Raw genomic sequence first — 22,306 nt, forward strand, 5'->3', positions numbered from 1 at the left:
TACCCTCCCCACCATTTGTTTAATAAAAGAGGTAATCAACAAACTTGGTAAATTTTGCAACAGGCATACTGTGTTTGAATCTAAACTACAATATTTGAATTTGGGTCTGTATTTGAACAGAAATACTAAGGCAAATTCGACTGCATCCTACTCCATGCAAGCTAGTAATGACAAACTGTACAGTACATATCATAGGTAAATATGGAAAGCAAATTACCCATAATATCAGTATTTATCATATATTCTGTGTCTGGAATACAATTCAATAACATATTTCAGAAAAATTTTCTCAAGTACTAGCTGAAAGGGTGGTGGGTACATTAAGAGACTGCAAATAAAGTGGCAATCACAGGAACTTTTTTAAGATAAAATGGAGTTGTTCTGAAATGTAGATATTTTTCATTCCTTAACCAGACCTTATTTTTGTCTTTTTAAAGAAAATCGAGAAATCTTCTCAGCCACCTAGAGATGATTTCCTTTGTATCCCACCAGATGGTTCAACTCTTCTACAAATGGATCAAAGCCTTGTTCTTTTAAACAACATAGTCCCCAGAAAAACTGGTCCAGAGGAGGAAATTCTTCCCAAGGAACCCACTCCCAACTTTCATTTTTTTCAGAGTCTATATTCTTTCGTTCTGAATCATGAGTCACATCCACTTCTCCTTTCATTAATATAGTAACAGAATGGTAATTCTCCTTCTCAATGAAAGAATTCACAACTGAGGCAAAGCGAACATTTTTTCAGGTGAAGAGCTGCTTTTTCCCAGGTTTCCCTTTGAGCACATTCTTCTCAGGTCTCACAGAATTCCAGATGACCTCCAGGGAGTTGGAAACTGCCGACTCCAACCGAGCCTTTCCTCTTCCTGAGGAGGACGCAACACGGATGCTTGCAGCTGGTCACCATGACTCTGACTCCGGGCACGGCTCCCGCAGCTCTGTGCTGGCCGTCATAGTGCGTGGAAGCCCGGCCAGTAATTTCTATTCTGCTTTCTGTCTCTGTGAATTTGCCAATACTAAGTACCTCATGTAAGTAAAATTATACAAATTTCCCTTTTTGTGTGTGGCTTATTTCACTTGAAATGATGTTTTAAAGGCTCATCTATGTTGTAGCATGTTATCAGAATTTCATTCTTTTTTATGGCTGAATAATATTCCATTGCATAAATATACCACATTCTGTTTACCCATTTATCTGTTGATGTACATTTGGGTTATTTCCACCTTTTGGCTACTGTGAATAATGCTGCTATGAACACTGGTGTACAATATCTGTTTGAGTCCCTGCTTTCAATTCTTTTGGACATATATCTAGGAGCAAAACTGCTGGATCATATAATTCTGTTTAAATCTTTGAGGAACCAACAAGCCGTTTTCCACAGTGGTTACACTGTTTTACATTCCCACAAGCAATGCATGAGGGTTCCAGTTTCTCCATATCCTCCCCCATATCCTCATCAACACATCTTTTCTCTTTTTTCTGTTTTTTTTTTTTTTTTTTTTTTTGGTGGAGTCTTGCTCTGTTGCCCAGGCTGGAGTGCAGTGGCGCGATCTTGACTGACTGCAACCTTCGCCTCCTGGGTTCAAGCGATTCTCGTGGCTCAGCCTCCCGAGTAGCTGGGACTACAGGTGCTCGCCACTACACCTGGCTGAATTTTTGTTTTTTTAAATGTATTTTTGGTAGAGACAGGGTTTCACCATGTTGGCCAGGCTGGTCTTGAACTCCTGACCTCAAGTAATCCGCCCATCTTGGCCTCCCAAAGTGCAGGGATTACAGGCGTGAGCCACCGCGCCCAGCCTGCCCCCAAACATTTAAAAGCCCTCTGGTCTTGTGGGTTTGTGTAAAGCTCTTTAGCAGGGAGTCATTATCCCAGATTGGTCTGCTTGTTTTCTCTTACTGTCTTTGCCTGGGTGGTGCTGCATCCTTTGGGAGTTCTGCTTTTCTGCTGCACAGAACAGGTGCTAAAAAGGAAGGAGGTACCTTGGGTGGGCAGGCAAGCAGACAGTCAAAAGCTAAGTGCAGAAACTAAAGCTTAAATTTATAATGATCCAACCCACCTGTGTCACTATATTAGGCAGCAGGGTTGTAAGACAGTTGTGCCTGGACACTACTTGTTTTAATTGAATGTCTTTGTGCTGGCATGTGGTGAGTGCCATTCTCCATTGCAAGCAATGTCGGACAAACCTAGATTGGTTGGGGAAAGCCCCTGTATGCTCTAATGGCTGCAGTTGTCCCTGAGGGTCATCGGGAGGGCAAGTCCAACAGGCAGAAGATCCTGTGAGGGAAGGGGGCGTGCACAGGGAGCTTGTGAGGCAGGGTCTCTTTGAGCTAAAGTCCAAGTTAGGATTCCAGATAATGGTGAGGGTTCCAGGCAATGCCGTCTCATGTGGACTCTTCTGGAGGGGTTGTGTCATCTCAGGTGAAATCCTATGCAGAGGCGACACCATCTTAGGTGTGAAGGTGGACACATCCCAAATCCCAGTTATTTGGATCTGATTGGACCCAGGGGCAGAGAAAATAATGGGAATCAGTCTTTTTTTTTTTTTTTTGGGAGACGGAATCTCGCTCTGTCACCCAGGCTGGAGTGCAGTGGCCAGATCTCAGCTCACTGCAAGCTCCGCCTCCCGGGTTCACGCCATTCTCCTGCCTCAGCCTCCCGAGTAGCTGAGACTATAGACGCCCGCCACCTCGCCCGGCTAGTTTTTTTGTATTTTTTAGTAGAGACGGGGTTTCACCGTGTTAGCCAGGATGGTCTCGATCTCCTGACCTCGTGATCCGCCCGTCTCGGCCTCCCAAAGTGCTGGGATTACAGGCTTGAGCCACCGCGCCCGGCGGGAATCAGTCTTTTTAAGGACATTGAGGCACAGAACCTTGTTAGATAGAGAGTCACAGACCCGGGCACAATGCAGTGCATTAATGGCTTTCTCATTAGTCCGGGAGGTTACTGTTTTAAGGAGCTCTATTTTTTAGACAGGGTCTCACTCTGTCACCCAGGCTGGAATGCAGTGGTGTGATCACGGCTCAGTGTAGCATTGAACTCCCAGGCTCAAGTGATCCTCCCACCTCAGCTGGAGTAGCTGGAGCTACAGGCACATGCCACCACGCCTACCTAATTTTTGTATTTTTTGTAGAGACAGGGTTTCACCATGTTGCCCAAGCTGGTTTTGAACTCCTGGGCTCAAGTGATCCTCCTGCCTTGGCCTCCCAGAGTACTGGGATTACAGGCATGAGCCACTGTGCCTCGCCCTAAGGAGCTCTTGTATGGGGAATCTCAGGCATTGCACTCAAGCTTGTCAGGTGATCTAGTGTGTGTGAGAGGAGCTCATCTATCTGGTAGAATTGGTTCTAGAAGGGGCCAGTCCTGATGTCTCTGTCTGTCTTTTCTTTGTGACAGAGTCTTGCTCTTTTGCCCAGGCTGAAGTGTGGTGGTGCAATAATAGCTTACTGCAGCCTTGACTTCCTGGGCTCAAGTGATCCTCCCACCTCAGCATCCAAAGTAGCTGGGACTACAGGCATGTGCCACCATACCCAGCTAACTTTTTAAAATAATTTTAAAACAAATTTTAAAATATTTTTTTTGTAGAGACAGGTTCCCACTATGTTACCCAGGCTGGTCTGAAATTCCTGGGTTCAAGTGATCCTCCTGCCTCGGCCTCCCAAAGTGCTGGGATTATAGGTGGGAGCCACTGTGCCTGGCCAAGACCTGATGTCAGTGAGGGCAAAAGATGAACCAGTGGACTTGGGGTTTGGATGGGAGTGTCTTAATTTCCCCCTAAGAGCTCTCTGTGGGTACCCAGTTCAGGAACCAAATGAGCATCAACAAAGGCAAGCATGGCGAAAAGGCCATGCGGCCGGGCGCAGTGGTTCACGCCTGTAATCCCAGCAGTCACGCCTGTTAATCCCAGCACTTTGGGAGGCCAAGGTGGGTGGATCACCTGAGGTCAGGAGTTTGAGACCAGCCTCGCCAACATGGTGAAACTCTGTCTCTACTACAAATACAAAAATTAGCTGGGCATGGTGGCATGTGCCAGTAATCCCAGACACTCAGGAGGCTGAGGCAGGAGAATCACTTGAACCTGGGAGGCAGAGGTTGCAGTGAGCTGAGATTGCACCATTGCACTCCAACCTGGGAGACAAGAGAGAAACTCTGTCTCAACAACAATGACAACAAGAAAAGGCCATGCAATGACATTTCACAATCTTGGCCATTATGGCAGAATCCCCCGTTTCCCCACCATTGTCAGGTTCAGAGGAAGGGGGCAAAGGGCACAAGGAGTTGCCCATGGGTTAACAGGAGTGTAGACCAGGGTGACACCACTTTGTGGAGAGGGTCCAACGTCATATTATTTAAGGATGTTTCTCATGTGTGTCAGTTTTAAGTTACTCTGCCCCTTAATCACGGTCACTATCTACACCCTATTGTTTGTTAGGCGGGGGTACAATTATCTCTATCTCTTGTAAAAGCGCATCATGGACCGGGCGCGGTGGCTCACGCCTGTAATCCCAGCACTTTGGGAGGCCGAGGCGGGTGGATCACAAGGTCAGGAGATCAAGACCAGCCTGGCCAACATGGTGAAACCTCGTCTCTACTAAAAGTACAAAAATTAGCTGGGCATGGTGGCATCCGCCTGTAATCTCAGCTATTTGGGAGGCTGAGGCAGGAGAATTGCTTGAACCCAGGAGGTGGAGGTTGCAGTGAGCCCGGATCGTGCCACTGCACTCCAGCCTGGGTGACAGAGCAAGACTCTGTCTCAAAAAAGCAAACAAACAAGCAAAAGCTCATCATTATTATCAGCTCTGTGTTGCCCTGTGTACTAATGAAATTCAGGCAAAGATTCTGGCTAGGCAAATTAGGATCACTGGGATTCTAAATCAGCATGCTTGGGGCCATAGGAGTGTGTATGTGTTGAGGGGCCAGGGTCAGGGGTGCTCTAATGTCTGTCTTTAGTTCATCTACCATTTTTTTTTTTTTTTTGAGATGGAGTTTCACTCTTGTTGCCCAAGCTGGAGTGCAATGGCACGACCTCGGTTTACTGCAACCTACGCCTCCCGGGTTCAAGTAATTCTCCTGCCTCAGTCTCCCGAGTAGCTGGGATTACAGGCGCCCGCCATAATGTCCCGCTAATTTTTGCATTTTAGTAGAGATGGGGTTTCACCATGTTGGCCAGGCTGGTCTTGAACTCCTGACCTCAGGTGATCCACCCGCCTCAGCCTCCCAAAGTGCTGAGATTACAGGCATGAGCCACCGCGCCGCCGGTCTATCATTCTTTATTGGAGTACCGAGGGCAGCAGGAGTGAGAAAGAAGAGGTTTATGGGAACCCGGAGGTTGAGGGAGAAATCAGCACTGGGTATCACCTTTAATGGGAAGGACAGGCAACTGGGGCATCTGCAGAGGACTTAATAAGCTGTAGAGGTACTATTTAGATGACCAGACATTATTATTATTTTTAATCTATTTTTTATTTTTATAGATTTACGGGGTACAAGTGCATATATTGCACAGTGGTGGAGCGGGCTTCTAGTGCCCCATTACCCGAATAGTGAATGTTGCATCCAATAAGTAATTTTTGAACCCCCGCCCCCCCTTACCCTCCCATCGTTTGTGGCCTCCAATGTCTATTATTCCAATCGATACCACACATTATTGTTATTACTATTACTATTATTTTTTGGTGAGATGGAGTCTCACTCTGCCGCCCAGGCTGGAGTGCAGTGGTGCAATCTCCGCTCACTGCGAGCTGCGCCTCCCGGGTTCACGCCATTCTCCTGCCTTAGCCTCCCGAGTAGCTGGGACTATAGGCGCCCGCCACCACGCCCGGCTAATTTTTTGTTTTTGTATTTTTAGTACAGACGGGGTTTCACCGTGTTAGCCAGGATGGTCTCGATCTCCTGACCTCGTGAGCGGCCCTCCTCGGCCTCCCAAAGTGCTGGCATTACAGGCATGAGCCACCGCGCCCGGCCACCACACATTATTTTTTAATTTTAGCAGGAGTTGATTGAAAACCCTATTCTGGGGCTCAGTGAGTCTGACTAATTGGGTAAATGGACGTTCCATGGAATTTCCTGTTCCCTAAGGCCCACGTCTGTGTGTCTTGTGAAGTGTGAGTCTTGACCTGGATCTCTTGTGTCTGGGACACCAGTAGACATTGGGAAGGCTTTGGCAAGGCCCTGAACAGTGGGGTCCGACCCCTCCAGTCAGGGGTACCTGCGTTTAGCCTACGTGTGCGACCGCCAAGGCGCGGGTATACCGAGTACTGCCGGCAGATGGCGGTAAAGACTGACGCAAATCAATCAGCTAACGGCTTCAAGGGCGGGCTGTAGGGCGTGGGGGAGCGGTGTGGAATGCATCCTGGTTGTAAGTCGCCAAGGGCGCATTTTATTGCAGAATTTGCAATTGGAGAAGACCATTTTGGCCCTTAGTGTGGCGAAAGAGAGAGAGGCCTTTGTTCTGCGAGCCTTGCTGGTGCCCGGTCCCTGCCTACACGAGCTGGCTTTGAGCCCCCCTCTCCCGGCGTTCATCTTCTGTCCCCATTTCTATTCCCTCCAGCCTTCCTTCTTCGCGCCAACCAAGCTTATTTCCTGCTCAGCCTTTGCAGGGCCGGTGGGTCACCGGCTTTGCATGTTGTCCTCAAGGTCTTCACGTGGCTGGCTCATCATGCAATCAGCTCTTTTCCTTTCTTAAAGAGGTCTTGCCTGACCACCATTTCTAACAAGGTTCTTCCTCCCTATCACTTTCCATCTATCACTGTTTTATTTTCTTTGTAGCTATGATCACTACCTGATTTTACACATTCATTTTTTTAATGTTTATTACACATTCTGCTAGGTGAAATAAGTCAAACACAGAAAGACAAATACTTCATGTTCTCACTTATATATGGAATCTAAAATAATTGAACTGTGATCAGAAACCACCAGGGATCATGGCAGATGGGAGGCAGTACTAGAGTGCAGTTCCCACTCAGATGGACAGAGCAGCGTGTGGAGGCTCGCATCATGAAGTTTTGCTTCGGAAGGACTGCAGGAACGCATTAGGAAAGCCAAGAGAACCCACAGGCCCTCTGAAGGAAACGGATTGCTCCTTGAGGAGGGCTGCCAGAGGCCCAGAGAGGCCACAGGGAGAAGGAAACCTCCAGCTGAACTTTGTAACAATTTGAACTGATCAAGAAGCCTCCTGGCCAGAAGCGAGAAAAGAACGTATTTGTCCTAATGCTCTCCCTCCCCTTGCCCCCACACCCGAACTTTATGCATTTTAACATGTTTATTAGATTCACGGAATCACTTAGCCTTTTGGAACTCCCTTTAGTTACACTTTTAAAGTCACTTTCCCCTTTCTTAAGCCCCTGACAACCGTTGATCTGTTTCATTCTTTTCCATATGGATATACAGTTTTCCCAACACCATTTATTGAAGAGATTGTCCTTTCTCCTTTGCATATACTTGACACCTTTGTTTAAAACCAATTGGCTGTAGATGTGTGGGTTCATTTCCGGGCTTTCTATTCTGTTCCATTGCTCGATGTGTCTCTTTTTATGCCAGTACTATGCTGTTTTAAATACTGTTGCTTTGTAGTATAATTTGAAATCAGGTAGTGTGATGCCTCCAGCTTTGTTCTTTTTGCTTATGTTTATCTTGGCTATTTGGGTTTTTTGGAGGCTCCATATGAATTTTAGGATTTTTTTTATATCTATGAAAAATAACATTGGAATTTTGACAGGTGTTGCATTGAATCTGTGTATTGTTTTGGGTAATATGAACATTTTAACAATATTAAGCCTTCTAATTCAAGAACACAGGGTATCTTTCCATTTGCTTGTGTCTTCTTCAATTTTTTTTATTAATGTTTTATAGTTTTCAGTGTACAGGTCTTTTACCTCCTTGGTTAAATTTATTCCTAAGGATTTTATTATTCTGGTAGCTATTATAAATGGAATTATTCTATTGATTCAATTTTTGGAAAGCTCATTATTAGTGTAGATAAGCATTACTGACTTTCATATATTGATTTTGTATCCTGAAACTTTATTGAATTTATCAGTTCTAACAGTTTTTTGGTGGAATCTTTAGGGTTTTCTACATAAAAGATTGTGTCATCAGCAGTGATATTTTCAATTCTTTATTTTCTATTTGGATGTCTTTTCTTTTTCTTGTTTTATTGCTCTGGCAAGGACTTCCAATACTATGTTGAATAGAAGCAGTGAGAGTGGGCATCCTTGTTTTTTTCTAGATCTTAGAGAAAAGGGCAGACCTCAAAATTTTATCCGGACACTGCCTCTAGGAATAAAGACATTTTCTAGCTTCCCTTAAATCTAGTGTGGCCGTGTGACTAAGTTCTGGCCAGTGGTATGCACAAAGATGCCATATGCGATTTTTAGGAAGGTTTCCCTTTTTAAAATTAACTTATTTTTGAGATGGAGTCTCCCTCTGTTGACCAGGCTGGTGTGCAGCAGTGGGATCATGGCTCACTGCAGCTTTGACCTCCTGGACTCAAAGGATCCACATCAGCCCCCCGAATAGCTGGAACTACAGGTGCACGCTACCATGCCCAGCTAAGTTTTGTATTTTTTGTAGAGACAAAGTCTCATTATGTTGCCCAGGCTGGTCTTGAACTCCTGAGCTCAAGTGATCCTCCTGCCTTGGCCTCCAAAACTGCTGGGATTACAGACATGAGCCACTGTGCCTGGACTAGGGGAGGTCTCTTAAAAGGAGTGTGATGAGAACCTCTTTGTCATCTTCCATTCCTTCTGTTGTTTGAAGCAAAATTTGTAAGGTGCCAGTTCATGAAATCAAAACATATTTTAGCTGGAAATCTGTATTAGTTTGCCATTGCTGCATAACAAATTACCACAAATTTAGCAACTTAAAACATTACCTATTTGTTAACTCAGAAGTCTGGGCAAGCTCAGGTGAGTTCTATACTCAGGGTATCATGAATTTGAAAACAAGGTGTCGGCAGGCTGAGTTCTTATCTGAGGCCTCTGGATAAGAATCAGCTTCCAAGCTCATTCAGGTTGTTGACAGAATTCAGTTCCTTGTAGGTGTAGAATTGAAGACCTCACTTCCTTGCTGGCTGCCACCTGGGGGCTGCTTTCAGTTTCTAGGGGCCATCCACGTTCTTCATTACAGGCCCCTGCATCTTCAAGCCACTATACCATTTTTATTGATTGATTGATTGATTGATTGAGATGGAGTCTTGCTCTGTTGCCCAGGCTGGAGTGCAGTGGCATGATCTCAGCTCATTGCAACCTCTGCCTCTCAGGTTCAAGCAATTTCCGGCTATTTTTGGGTATTTTTAGTAGAGATGGAATTTCACCATGTTGGCCAAGCTAGTCTCGAAGTCCTGACCTTAAGTGATCCAACCACCTTGGCCTCTCAAAGTGCTAGAATTACAGGCGTGAGCCACTGCGCCCAGCACCAGTAGACCATTTTCAATATTCAGTTGAAATATTCAATTTCATAATAGCATTTTAGCATTAGTGGTTAAAATCTGCCTTGAAGTAGATTAACAGTACAACCTCTTAAGATATTTTCCCTTTTCCTCCTCCTTTTCCTCCTTCTCTCCTTTCAAAGGCCAAGAACACAATCAGTGTACAGTCATCCTTCAAATAAGATTTAAAATTATTTTTCTTCTTTTTTTTGCAGGGAAAAAAACTAGCAAAGAAACAAGAATAAACTAAGCACACAAATATTAAAAAGTTATTGAGGCTGGGCGTGGTGGCTCACGCCTGTAATCCTAGCACTTTGGGAGGCTGAGGCGGGCAGATAATGAGGCCAGGAGTTTGAGACCAGCCTGGCCAACATGGTGAAACCCCATCTCTACTAAAAATACAAAAAATAGCTGGGCATGATGGCCAGTGCTTGTAATCCCAGCTACTCGAGAGGCAGGAGAATCGTCTGAATCTGGGAGTTGGAAGTTGCAGTGAGCTGAGATCGTGCCATTGCACTCCAGCCTGGGCGACAGGGCAAGACTCCATCTCAAAAAAAAAAAAAAAAGTTATTGAGATTGAGCATACTTAAAGCTCGATTTTCATCTTTTCAAGCATTACATGCTGGTCACAGTAACTGTTTCAGTCGGCTTTAATGCTGTTCCTTGTAGAAAAATGAAAAGACAGGAAAAGAGAAGGAAAGAATCCTTCAGTCTTTTCATAGGAGAATTGCTTACCTAAATTAACATAGAAGTTTAAGTTATAGCTCTTGAGAATTTATATTTTAATATTTTATATTAATATTTTATTTTATGAGAGCCATGTTTGTATAAATTAAAAGTTCTCTATTATCTTCATATACTGAATAAGTTTGCCCCACCAAATGATATTTTTGTGATTGTATCTTTTACTCTTTGATTTCTAAAATTAACATACAGTAAAAACGACAACATTTGGGTGTACGGTTGCACGAGTTTTCATCACCAGCATGATCAGAGTGCAATTCTATCGCCTCCCCAAATTCCCTTGGTCTCCTGGACCACCACAGAGAGGAATTCTTTTATATTCTGCCTAGCAAATCAAAGCTTGGCTGACAGGCAGCTGCAGCTGAGGGTAGAGGGAGCAGCCATCTTGCAGTCCAACAGGGTGTTCTTTCAATCCTTGCATGTTAACATCAACAGGCTTTCATTATATATTAAAAGCATATTTATTTTACACAATAAATAAATAAATAAAACGATAAGGAGAAACAGTTTCATTGATACATGAAATTTAGGTAAATTGCTTCCTAGAGACACAATCCCCAAATCGTTGGTGGCACTGTCAGTGGTAAACCATTAAAAGATGCAACACGACCCCTGGGAAAGAGAGATGCTATACGTCGTTTCTACCCCTTCATCCACACTGAAGGGAGGGAGACAGAACTGAGAAGACTCCTACTGCCATTCATGGCACCCAGGCTGTAGGTGCCAAGGGGCACCTACAGGCCATGCCAAGTTGCCCTCAGCCCCACTTCGGCTTCCCTTCTATGCTTATCAGCACCCAAAGTCTGTAGGGGTCCGAGGTGGCAGGGGGCTGATATGTCAGCACTGCCCCAAGTGTGTGCACACCCAGCAGGCTATGACAGCACCTGGGCTTGGCCTCGACTTTGTTTCAAGATTAGAGCCGGCACCGACAGCAAGGAGATGCCAGGCTATGGGAGCAGGCACTTCTAAGCCTGTGAGGGCAATGGGGACTTCCCTGACCCTCAAGAGTGTAGAGATGCCTGGTTCCGCATCAGTGGTTTGGGCACCTGCAGCTACCCCAAAAAGGGCGGGGCTCCTGCCTGCTCCCAGCACCCGCAAGAGCACAGGGAGGCTCGGCTTCACAACTGCGACCTGGGTGTCTGCATTTGAACCTGGCGAGCTCCTGCCCCACCAACTTGGAAGGTGTGGGGCTGTCATTGTCCCCAGCTCCGTACCTCTGTGAAATGTACAGACCCAGCTGCACCTCCCTGCTACAGCTGGCGTGATGGCAGTGTCCACTCCAGATGGGCCGCCACTGCCATCACTGGCTACTTGGGAGGCTGAGGCATGAGAATCTCACACACACACACACACACACACGCGCACACACACACACCCCAGCTCCCCAACTGGTGTCTCACTAGTTTGAGTGCTCCCTAAGTCTACTGCCTCTGAGCCCAGCACAGCACTAGGAGTTGCCTAGGAATTGCGGTTCTTGTGGCCCATACAGCCTTTCAAGTTTATTTAGGACCCCAGGGCTCTTTAGCTCATGGTGGTGAGGCTTGCTGAAACTGAAGTTCCAACCTCTGGGATGGGTGATTTCTGTCTGGCTAGGGATGATCTAAATGATCCCTTTCTAGGCACCTGCTGAGTTCTGCCTGGTGTTAGTAGCACTGAGTTCCAATGTCAAATCCCACAATCACTGTGCTCTTCCTCCTGCAAGTACACATATTCTCCCTCCACACCACACAACTGTTGCCTGAGGATTGGGGAGAGGTGGTGTCAGCAATTCAGGACTGTCTTTCCTACCTTCTCAGTGCCTCTTTTAGTGATATGAAGTTAAAACTAGGTACTATAATCATTCACCTCATGTTTTTATTCTTATGAAGGCACTTTTTTGTGTAGATAGTTGTCAAACTTGGTGTTCTAATGGGGAGCATGAGAGCATGACCAGTGGAGGCTTCTATTCAGCCATCTTACACTACCGCCTCTTCACTACTTTAAACTATGCTGCTATGAGTGTGCTGTGTATACATTTATCTTTTTGATATGAACTCTAATTATTTCCCCAGAATATATCTGTAAAAGTAGAGTCTCTGAGCCAGAGAACATGAACATTTTTAAGGGTTTTGAAAGGTGTATAGATCAATGTCTTCCAGAATTGACATATTTTGTTACAAACAGGAGCATCTGATGATAAGACTTATTTCTATTTATGCCTTGTCAAACTTGGGTTTGTTAATTCTCTGACAATCTGATAGGTAAAAAACAAGATCTCATTGTAGTTTTAATCTGCATTTATTTGATCACAAGTCAGACAGATTTTTTCCCATTTTTGGGCCGTTTTTGGAGTTAAAAAGCTAGTTCATGTCACTTTCATTTTTGAGTAGGGGTTTCATGTTTTCCCTGTTGCTTCATACTAACTTGTTATATTTTATCGGTATCAATACTTCATCACACGTCTCAGTTTGTCATATGTCTTTAAACTATTTATGATACTTTAATTTTTCTGTTTCACTGTGAGATTTATTTATTTTATTAAAATAATAGCTTTTTTGAAGTTTAAATTGATATACAATAAACTGAACACATTTAAAGTTTACCATTTGGTAATTTTTTGACTTCCGTACATCCCCGTTAAGCCATTACCACAATCAAGATTATGAATGTATCCTGACTGATCACCCCTCAAAGTGTCCTCAGGTCCCTTTACATTCTTTCAGCCCCGTCCATGCACCTTTCACATCCCCGGACAATCAGTGATTTGCTTTCTGTCGTTAGATTCTTACTTTCTATTTTAAATCATTTTATGTAATTTTAAAAGAATTTAAAGAACTATGTAAATAGAATCATACAGAATATACTTTTTTGGTAACTAGTTATTAAAAATGCAAATTGAAAGCATAATAAAATACCACTACACATCTATTAGAATGATGAAAATGCAAAAGACTGACTCTATCACATGCTGGTGAGGATGAGGAACAGCGGGAACTTTCACATACTGCTGATGGGCACATCCACTGGCACAACCATTTTGGAAAACAATTTTGTATTTCCTTAAAAAGCTAAACATTCTCAAGCCTGTAATCTCAGCACTTTGGGAGGCCAAGGTGGGCGGATCATCTGAGGTCGGGAGTTCCAGACCAGCCTGACCAACATGGAGAAACCCTGTCTCTACCCAAAATACAAAAAGTAGCCAGGCGTGGTGGTGCATGCCTGTAATCCCAGCTACTCCGGAGGCTGAGGCAGGAGAATCACTTGAACCCGGGAGGCGAGGGTTGCAGTGAGCTGAGATTGTGCCATTGCACTCCAGCCCGGGCCTCAAGAGCGAAACTCCATTTCAAAAAAAAAAAAAAAAAAAAAAGCTAAACATTCTCCTACCATATGATTCAGACGTTCCAATCCTAGATATGTACCTTAGGGAAATGAAAGCATACATCCATACAAAGATTTGTACATGAATGTTCATAGAAGCTTTATTTGTAATAGCCATAAACTGGGAACAACCCAAATGTCCATCAACAAATCAGTGTATAAATAAATACTATTCATATGACAGAAGAGTATTTATAAACAAAAAGGAATGAACTCCTGCAGTACCCAGTAAGATGGATGAATTTCAAAATGATACCTTTTGACATACACAAGAACTTAATATTTAATGCCACCTAATCAATTTAATCTTCCACGAGTTTTGCCTCTATTGTTATATTTATAAGAATTTCCTTGCTCTTAAATTGAATATTTGACCACACAATCTTTTAATACTTTGCTTTTACACTGTCATTTTAAAACTATCTAGAATTAATTTTGGTCTAAGATATAAGTTAGGGAATAGGCATTAACATCTTTTCTTACCTGGTTTGCTAGTTTTTAGGACTGCTTTTAATTATTTAGGCCTGAGTGTTTTGGTTTGTTCTTCTCAAATAGAAGTTAGTACCTGTCAAATAAATATTATATAAAACAAATGGGCATCAAACTGTAAGAGGAAATTTATGCATAATTCTGCTTTCCAACCAAACAAAAAAGTCATAATTTTAATGATTTTTGTGTCATATAAGGAGACAATTTTGACAACTACAGCATAAATGCAATTTTGAATAATGTTATTATGTTCCATTATTCTATAAGCATTCTATTTGTTTGTATTTATAGATGGCATTAGTATATAATATTTCACCATTTAGATTTTTTCATTTTCTTAGCATTTTAAATAATATTATATGGAAAAACCTTTGTGCCCATAACTTTTTACTTCTCTTGGATAATTTATGATGAACCAATTTCCAGAAGTAATGTTTAGTGGATTAAACAAGTAGAGTTCTGCTTCTCTGTGCTTATTTCTGCACAGCTTCCCAGGAGGATTATGCCAATTTTACACCATGGGTAGGTACGTTTGAGTCACCAGCATCATGCCTTCCTTGCTTTCGGGGTGTACTACCAATGGCAGCTATGTATTCTGTCTGCTTTGTTACTCAAATGAATAAATAAATACTTCACAAGTCAGTCTACCTAGCTGGGCAAACCTAGACTTTTAGCTCCTTTCTCTTCCTCCTTATACTCCATGGCAGCACTGTTCAGATTTCCTTTCAAGAGAACTTGCTTCAGGGGGATAGTTGGTGGACAGCCTCAAGCTGTCATACTTCCAGACCAATGGTAGCAGTTACCCCATGTTCTCCAGGGGCTGCTCTTAGCCAAAGACTGAACCTCTGGGATATGAGAACCTGGCTATTCCTGCCCTGTGTGAGCTCCTCTGAGGGGCAAGCCTTGCTTTGGGCCTCCCCATCTGTTTGGCTGAGACTTTCTTAGAGCTGCAGTCTCAGTCTCCTTCTATTCAGTCCTCCTCTATCCCTCTCTCCTTTGATACGTATTAGGTCAGCACTGCAGTCTGAAGGTTCTCCCTGCCTGTGGTTGTTCTCTCTCACCTTTGTCCGTCAGAGGTGTGTTCTCCCAGTCAATCTTTTGCATGTCCAATTCTGTCTTGGCATTTTTCATTTGGAGGACCCGAACTGACAGATCCCCTGTGGACGAGTCTGCATGATGATTGTTCTCATAAGATAGATACAAACTCCAAATTAGTTATTAGATGAATGACAGAATGGTAGAAGACAGAAGTTCTGGGGTTGGCTATAGATATCTGCCCCATAAGGAGGAGACCTGGCTAGTTTTCAACAATGTAAGAGGAACCGGAACTGTGGAAATGATATTTCCTTGAGTTGGTGGGGGTGATAGGAGGGGTTATTATGGCGTTACGGTCGTTTGTTGCTTCTTGTTTTTCCTTTGTGTGTTTCTGCTCCTTGATGGCCAGTGGTTCCCGATGAGCTGCGGTAGGTCAGGCTGAGGCAGGAAGGAGTAGCTGATGCAGCATTTTCTGAAAGGGCTGCACATGAACAATGCTGTCTCCCCCCGGTGGCAATGTGTCCTGCAGTATCCCGGGGTGTCACTCACACATTTTGACCCACCCCCACTGGCTGTATGGGAGAGGACAAGACAGAGAGGTTGTGGTTAGAAGCAGCACAGGACTGCTCACCTGTCAGCGCCAGATGGGAGTGTTTGGCTTTCTGTTCTGAGATATATCCTTAGGATGTTGTGCAAATGAGACTCGGGAAACCCAGTGAGGAGGAGACAGAATTTTCCTGGATTGATGGCCTTGGGGAACTCTGTCTGAGGAGCTCTTCTTCTTTACCAGTATCTGCATCTTTGAAGCTTTTTGCTAAATTTGATACTGCAGAATAGGATGTAGGGGTGAAAACAGGGATGGGGAGCCAGGTCTTCATGGTCTTCATTTGGATACTCAAAAGGGAGAAATGGGGCTATTCTCACTCACCCCACAGGCTCCCTTTTAAGGTGTTTCTGCCATACTTGTTTTCATAGACTCTAAAACTGTCAATATCAGTCAACCTGGGGCAAAGTGGGAGGAGTCAAATCATTCTCCAAAACCATTAAAAAGAAAATAATGGTTGCTAGTGACAGGGCATTTTTGCATTCACACAGTGCTGGGCACCATTTCACCCTCTGGTAAAATCTGTTTACCTCAGTGCTCTGTGTCTGCCATTGGCTCACAGCAGGGGCCTCTTCGAGCACCCTCAGGCCTCTCTGGCTTTCTTCACATCCATTGCCTGGCCCTCCTCTGATCTCTCTCTCTTCCTGCTCTCTGTGTGTCTCTCTGTCTCTTTCTGACTCTGCATTATCTCCTAGCCCCAGGGTTTGAGCTGAACCCATTGCTTACCATCCTGTGGGAACTAGCCCTGTAAGAGGTCTACTTCCATCCCCCACCTGCCAGCTTTCTGTTGAGCATAGGGCTGGGAACCTCAATCTTTTCCTTCTAGGCTCAATACCTCCTTTGAGCTCCAACCCAGGGCTGATTTCAGTGGATGCACATGGTGATGACAGAAGCCTTCAGTGTGTCTTGGGAGGTTAGATAAAAGGAGCTCACATAAATTGAAAGAAGATATTTTGGTTCAGGTTGAGGGTGACTATCATTTTAGAATAGAAAACAAATTTTTATAAAGGTTATATAGGGTGGTGTTTGGGTGTGGGATATCAAGGCTAGTGGTGGTTGTTAGGAGATTTCTATCTTAGACTGGAACTAGTGGGGTGAGCCCTGCCTCCACCCAACCTGGCTCATCTAGCACCAGAGCAACCAGATCTGCTAGTGTTCCTTGTTCCCAGTTCTCCCTTCCTCCTGTTTATCCAGTTTACCTGGGATCACTTGGGTCAGGAATCCAAGGGCTGCCAAGACCAGGAGCAGGAACTTCATGGCTGAAGGGGTGACTTGGGGAGCTGGTGGTGGTTTAGTGGAGTTGGGTCCCTCTGTAATGTGCCTGGAGCTACTGCCTTTATAGGATTCTCATGACGCCAGGATACTGGGCAGTGAACCAAGGGAGACTTTTCTGTTACCCAGAGCAGTCAGATTAGATCAGAATGTCTACTGGACTGGAGCCTGGATTGATTTATTGAGCACCTGTGTTCTAGACTGTTAAGAGGGGGAGAGGTAGAGCAAAGAGTGCATCGGTTCCCAGCATTCATCTCTAAAACAATGCATTCCAGCCAGTGTTGGTGAGATGTAGGGAAACTAGCATTCTCTTGGCATTGTTGCTGGGAGTGTTAATTGGTAGAGTTTTTCTTTTTAGCACAATTTGGCAATATACATCAGAAGCCTTAAAATGTGCCTATTTTTTTACTCAGAAACTTTGCACCTTGGGCTTTTGTTTAATTGGAATAATTGAACAAGTACATAAAGAGGTTTATCTCAACATTACAGTAACAGAAAACCAAAAGCCACCTAAATGGTGATAAAACATGGATCTAATCTAATACAGAAAATATAGCATATAATAGAGCAGTATGCAGTTATTAAAAATGATGAAAAAGTATAAAAATGTAGGCTACAGGATATGCATCTAGAATAACTTAATCTTTGATAAAGAAATATCTATGTACCAATGTATGTAAGTATATATGTACATAGTATGTATGTATGTATATCTATCTATCATCTCTCTCTCTCTCTCTGTGTCTCTATTATCTATTTGTCTAAAATGTCTGAGTTTGGAGAGAATGATTGTGTGTACTTTCACCAATAGAAAAAAAAGATAGTTTATAGAAAAACTACTTATTGTTTGAGTTTTAATATGAATACTCTTGCCCCTAAATTTTTGCTTTCTTCCCCTAGAGTTTAAGGTTTCTGGAGGTTAGAGACTTTGCCATCTCCATATTCTTCTCAAGAAATATTTTGTGTTTTCCTCCCCACAATGGCATCCTTTGGAGTGTGTTTCCCATCAAGACAGTTCTTTTGTGTTCCAGCTCACGTTTCCAGAATCCTTTCTCGGATGTGGTGCCTGTCGTATAAGGGAATAATCTCAGGAGTCCTGGTTTGGGTTAACTGAGTAGAGCAACTCTAGCTTCTCACGTTTTCCTGGTCTTAAAAAACCTGGTTTGATTGCAGGCACAAAACAAAATAAAACAAAACAAAACAAAAGATCCGGGACTTGGTAAGAATATGTCCCAAGACTTTAGCAGTCTTTACAGTCGCTCAGATTTGTAAAAATATCTTAAAATCTGTAATTTTTCCAATTAAGTTATGTAAATTATAATCCTAAAATATATACAACCCCCTTTGTGCCTTTGGTAAACCTATAATCACACAAGCAAAGGCTTTTGTGTTTTTGCGCATAGTCTTCAATGAGTTAATTGTCTTTTTACCCTTCACGTGTTAAGCAATGATGACATTTATTTTCTCCTTGTTTCCATACAGCATGCACAGTCCATTGGATGTCATAAATATAAGTCCTCAACCTATTAAAAAATCTTTTCATTTAAAAATAATTTAAAACATACCAGCTGCAAATTGCAAACTGTACAACACCCTTTCCCCAGCTCCCCTGAGATTTGTCTATTGTTGACATTTTGTCTTTCTTGCTTTAGCATTTGCCCCCCCTCTGTATCTATAGATATATACATATCTATATTAGTCTCTCTATATATCTTTGTATATTTTCTTTTTTGAATCTATTAAGCATAAGTTTATATGTTCATTGCCTTATATTATCATGGCCTTTTACTCCCAAATAGTTCAGTGTGTATTTCCTAAGAATAGGGATATTCTTCTATATGACAGTACAGTTATTAGCTCCATAAATTTAAATGGACACCACTTTTATCTAGTCTATCATCTATCTATCTATCTATCTAGCTAGCTATCTGTATTCCAATTTGTCAGTTGACCTCATAATGCCTTTTATAGCATTGGTTTCCTCCTTCAGTTGAGATTGCAGTGTCAGGTCAGATATTGTATTGATTTTTAAAATGTATTTTTTAATTAAAACTTTTATTTTTGATTGACATAATAATTATACATATTTATGGGATACAGAGTGATATTTCAATACATGTACACAATGTGTAATGATCAAATCAGGGTACCTCAAACATTTCTCATTTCTTTGTGTGAGAACATTCAAAATCCTCTCTTCTAGCTGTTTGAAAATATGCAATAAATGATTGTTGGCTACAGTCACCCTACAGAGCTACGGAACCCTAGAACTTATTCCTCCTATCTAGCTGTATTTTGTATTTGTTAACCAACCTCTCTGTATCCCCTTCTACCCGCTACGTTATTTTACTCTCTACTTCTGTAAGCTCGACTTTTTTTTTTTTTTTTTTTTTTGAGATGGAGTCTCACTCTGTCTCCCAGGCTGGAGTGCAGTGGTGCAATCTTGGTTCACTGCAATCTCTGTCTCCCAGGTTCAAGCGATTCTCCTGCCTCAGCCTTCTGAGCAGCTGGGATTATAGGCACCTGCCACCATACCCGGCTAATTTTTATATTTTTAGTAGCGATAGGTCTTTTTTCAGTTCCTAGGAGAAAGGGCACTTGTCTCAAACTCCTGGCCTCAGGTGATCTGCCCGCCTTGGCCTCCCAAAGTGCTGGGATTACAGGTGTGAGCCACAGCACCCGGCCTGTAAGCTCAACTTTTTTAGTTACCACAGATAAGTAAGAATGTGCAGCATTTATATTACTGTGGCTGACTTATCTCACTTAACATAATGTCCTCTAGGCCAGGGGTCCCCACCCCTGGGCCGTGGATTGGTAGGGGGTCATGGCCTGTTAGGAACTGGGAGCACAGCAGGAGGTGAGTGGCAGGTGAGCATTACCTTGGAGCTCTGTCTCCTGTCAGATGCGCAGAAGCATTAGATTCTCACAGGAGCACAAACCCTATTGTGAACTGCACATGCGAGGGATCTAGGTTGCACACTCCTTATGAGAATCTAACTACTGCCGGATGGTCTGAGATGGAACAGTTTCATCCCAAAACCATCCTCCCACCCCCTTCCAACCATGGAAAAATTGTCTTCCACTATACCAGTGCCTGGTGCCTAAAAGGCTGGGGATGACTGCTTTAGCTCATCCATGTTGCCATGAATGACAGGATTTCATTCTTTTTTATGGCTGAATAGTATTTTGTTGTTTAAGATATTGTATCCTGTGTTTTGCCTCTTTAATTTCTTGCATTAGTCAGAGTTTTCCAGAAAATAGGATGGAGATATGAGATAGAGAGAGAGATAGAAAGAGATTTATCTTAAGGAATTGAGGACTAAACTCTGATTTTTTATCTTGCCCAAATTCCTACCTAAGGGATCTAGGGAGTCATGCCCTACAAACCATAAATTCTTATCAGATAGGTTTTATTTGACCCTGTATATTGTGATTTAGTTTTCAATCTGACTCTGGCATAACAAGGAAGAAAATCACAATGTCTTGGCCGGGTGCAGTGGCTCACACTTGTAATCCCAACACTTTGGGAGGCCGAGGTGGGCGGATCACAAGGTCAGGCGACCGAGACCATCCTGGCTAACACGGTGAAACCCTGTCTCTAGCAAAAATACAAAAAATTAGCCGGACGTGGTGGCGGGCACCTGTAGTCCCAGCTACTCGGGAGGCTGAGGCAGGAGAATGGCGTGAACCAGGGAGGCGGCGCTCGCAGTGAGTGGAGATAGCACCACTGCACTCCAGCTTGGGCGACAGACCGAGACTCTGTCTCAAAAAAATAAAAATAAAAATAAAAAATAAATAAAACTAAAAATAAAAATAAAAATTACAATGTTTTATCACAAAATATGTTGCCATGCCATACTTTGAAATTGCCCTACAAAATCTTTTGTGGAAAAAATCCACATTCTATAGAGAATCCCTCGCCCCTCCCCCGCCCTTTTTTTCCCCCTTCCTTTCCAGATCCAGGAGATAATCAACTAAGAGCCAGGCACCCTTTTAGGTCTGATAAGAAACATTTTACAATCTGCTATCTCTCTGAAGTCTGCTATCTGAGAGATTTCTCTGCACAATAAAACTTGGACTCCACGATCCTTTATGTTAACCTGAACATTCCTTTCCATTGATCCCAGGTCTTCAGATAAACTCAACCAATTGTCAACCAGAAAATATTTAAATTTACCTGTAGCTTTTAAGTCCCGTCCCCTGCCCCGTGGGGACTTCCAAATAACCAATGTGTTTCTTAAATGTATTTGATTGATGTCTCACGCCTTCCTAAAATATACAAAACCAAGCTGTACCCTGACCACCTTGGGCACATGTTCTCAGGACCTCCTGAGTGCTGTGTCACGGGCCCTGGTCACTCATCTTTGGCTCAGAATAAATCTCTTAAAATATTTTACGGAGTTCGGCTCTTTTCGTCAACAATAATTTGGTGCCCAAACACCTGAGGCCTCAGAGAAGACTCAGGATCCTAAAGGAGTTGCCCAAAACCAGAGCTAAGGTACCACCAGCAGGGGGCGCATTGAAGCTTCGAGCTCCTCCTCTGGTGGAACTGGTAAGTCCTCCTGAGCCCCAGACCTCCCTTTGGTTAACGGTCCTTGATTTGTTCTGAGCTGGTTTTCTCCTAAGAAGTTGTTGTTTAAGGATCCTAATTCTAGTTGGTAGATGCATTCTACAAGGAATTCTCGATTGCTTTTTCTCCTAAAATCTGTCTAAATTTGGTTTATCTGTGTGCATTTGTGTGAGGAACTGAACTGTTGTTTTCATAGATAAATAAGAGTCTGAGTTTTTCAGCTCCTCCCAGCCAAAGGCACCCCTGGGTGACTGGGGCCTCGTGGGAGTGTCTGGGGCTTAACACCCCACAATGTGCAACAGCTCTGCAGGGAAATTTCCAACAAAAAATAATTTTTAAAATGGCTCATCCAGGAAATGCATATAAGGGTAATCACCCAGCATTGTTTTTTTTTTTTTTTTCTTGAGACAGAGTCTTGCTCTGTCATCCAGGCTGGAGTGCAGTGGCACGATATTCGTTCACTGAAACCTCCACCTCCCAGTTTCAAGTGATTCCCCTGCCTCAACCTCTCGAGTAGCTGGGATTACAGGCACCTGCCATTTTGATCCAGCAATCCTACTACTAGGTATCTACCCAAAGGAAAAGAAATAATCACATCAAAATATATCTGCACTTGTATGTTTATTTCAGCATTATTCATGATGGCAAAGATATGGAATCAACTGAGTGTCCATCAACAGACGATTGGATAAAGAAATTATGGTCTATATACACAATGGAATACGAGTCCTCCACAAAAAGAATGAAATCATGTCTTTTGCAGCAACATGGAAGGAACTGGAGGCCATTATCTTAAGTGAAGCAAGTCA

General features: G+C 43.2%; 1 protein-coding gene and 1 pseudogene across 1 annotated transcript; both read right to left on the bottom strand.

Moving 5' to 3' along the window:
* Positions 1-461: 461 nt before the first annotated feature.
* On the bottom strand, positions 462-15,120 carry LOC123567070 (nucleotide triphosphate diphosphatase NUDT15 pseudogene; annotated as a pseudogene).
* Positions 13,603-16,967, bottom strand: DEFB132 (defensin beta 132). Its single transcript, XM_005568606.4, has 2 exons — positions 16,855-16,967; positions 13,603-15,623 (listed from the first exon to the last, which is right to left on the bottom strand). Exons 1-2 carry the CDS (start codon positions 16,910-16,912, stop codon positions 15,394-15,396), a joined length of 288 nt encoding a protein of 95 aa, XP_005568663.1. The 5' UTR covers positions 16,913-16,967; the 3' UTR covers positions 13,603-15,393.
* Positions 16,968-22,306: the final 5,339 nt, after the last annotated feature.

This window comes from Macaca fascicularis, chromosome 10 (genome assembly GCF_037993035.2).
Source record: "Macaca fascicularis isolate 582-1 chromosome 10, T2T-MFA8v1.1".
Taxonomy (NCBI): domain Eukaryota; kingdom Metazoa; phylum Chordata; class Mammalia; order Primates; family Cercopithecidae; genus Macaca; species Macaca fascicularis.

Bases quoted from the DNA above. Each gene is read 5' to 3' on its own strand.
- DEFB132 (XM_005568606.4), bottom strand. From the start codon at position 16,912: ATGAAGTTCCTGCTCCTGGTCTTGGCAGCCCTTGGATTCCTGACCCAA. The intron at 15,624-16,854 runs GTAAACTGGATA...TCTCCCATACAG, and splicing joins CCTGACCCAAGTGATCCCAG to CCAGTGGGGGTGGGTCAAAA.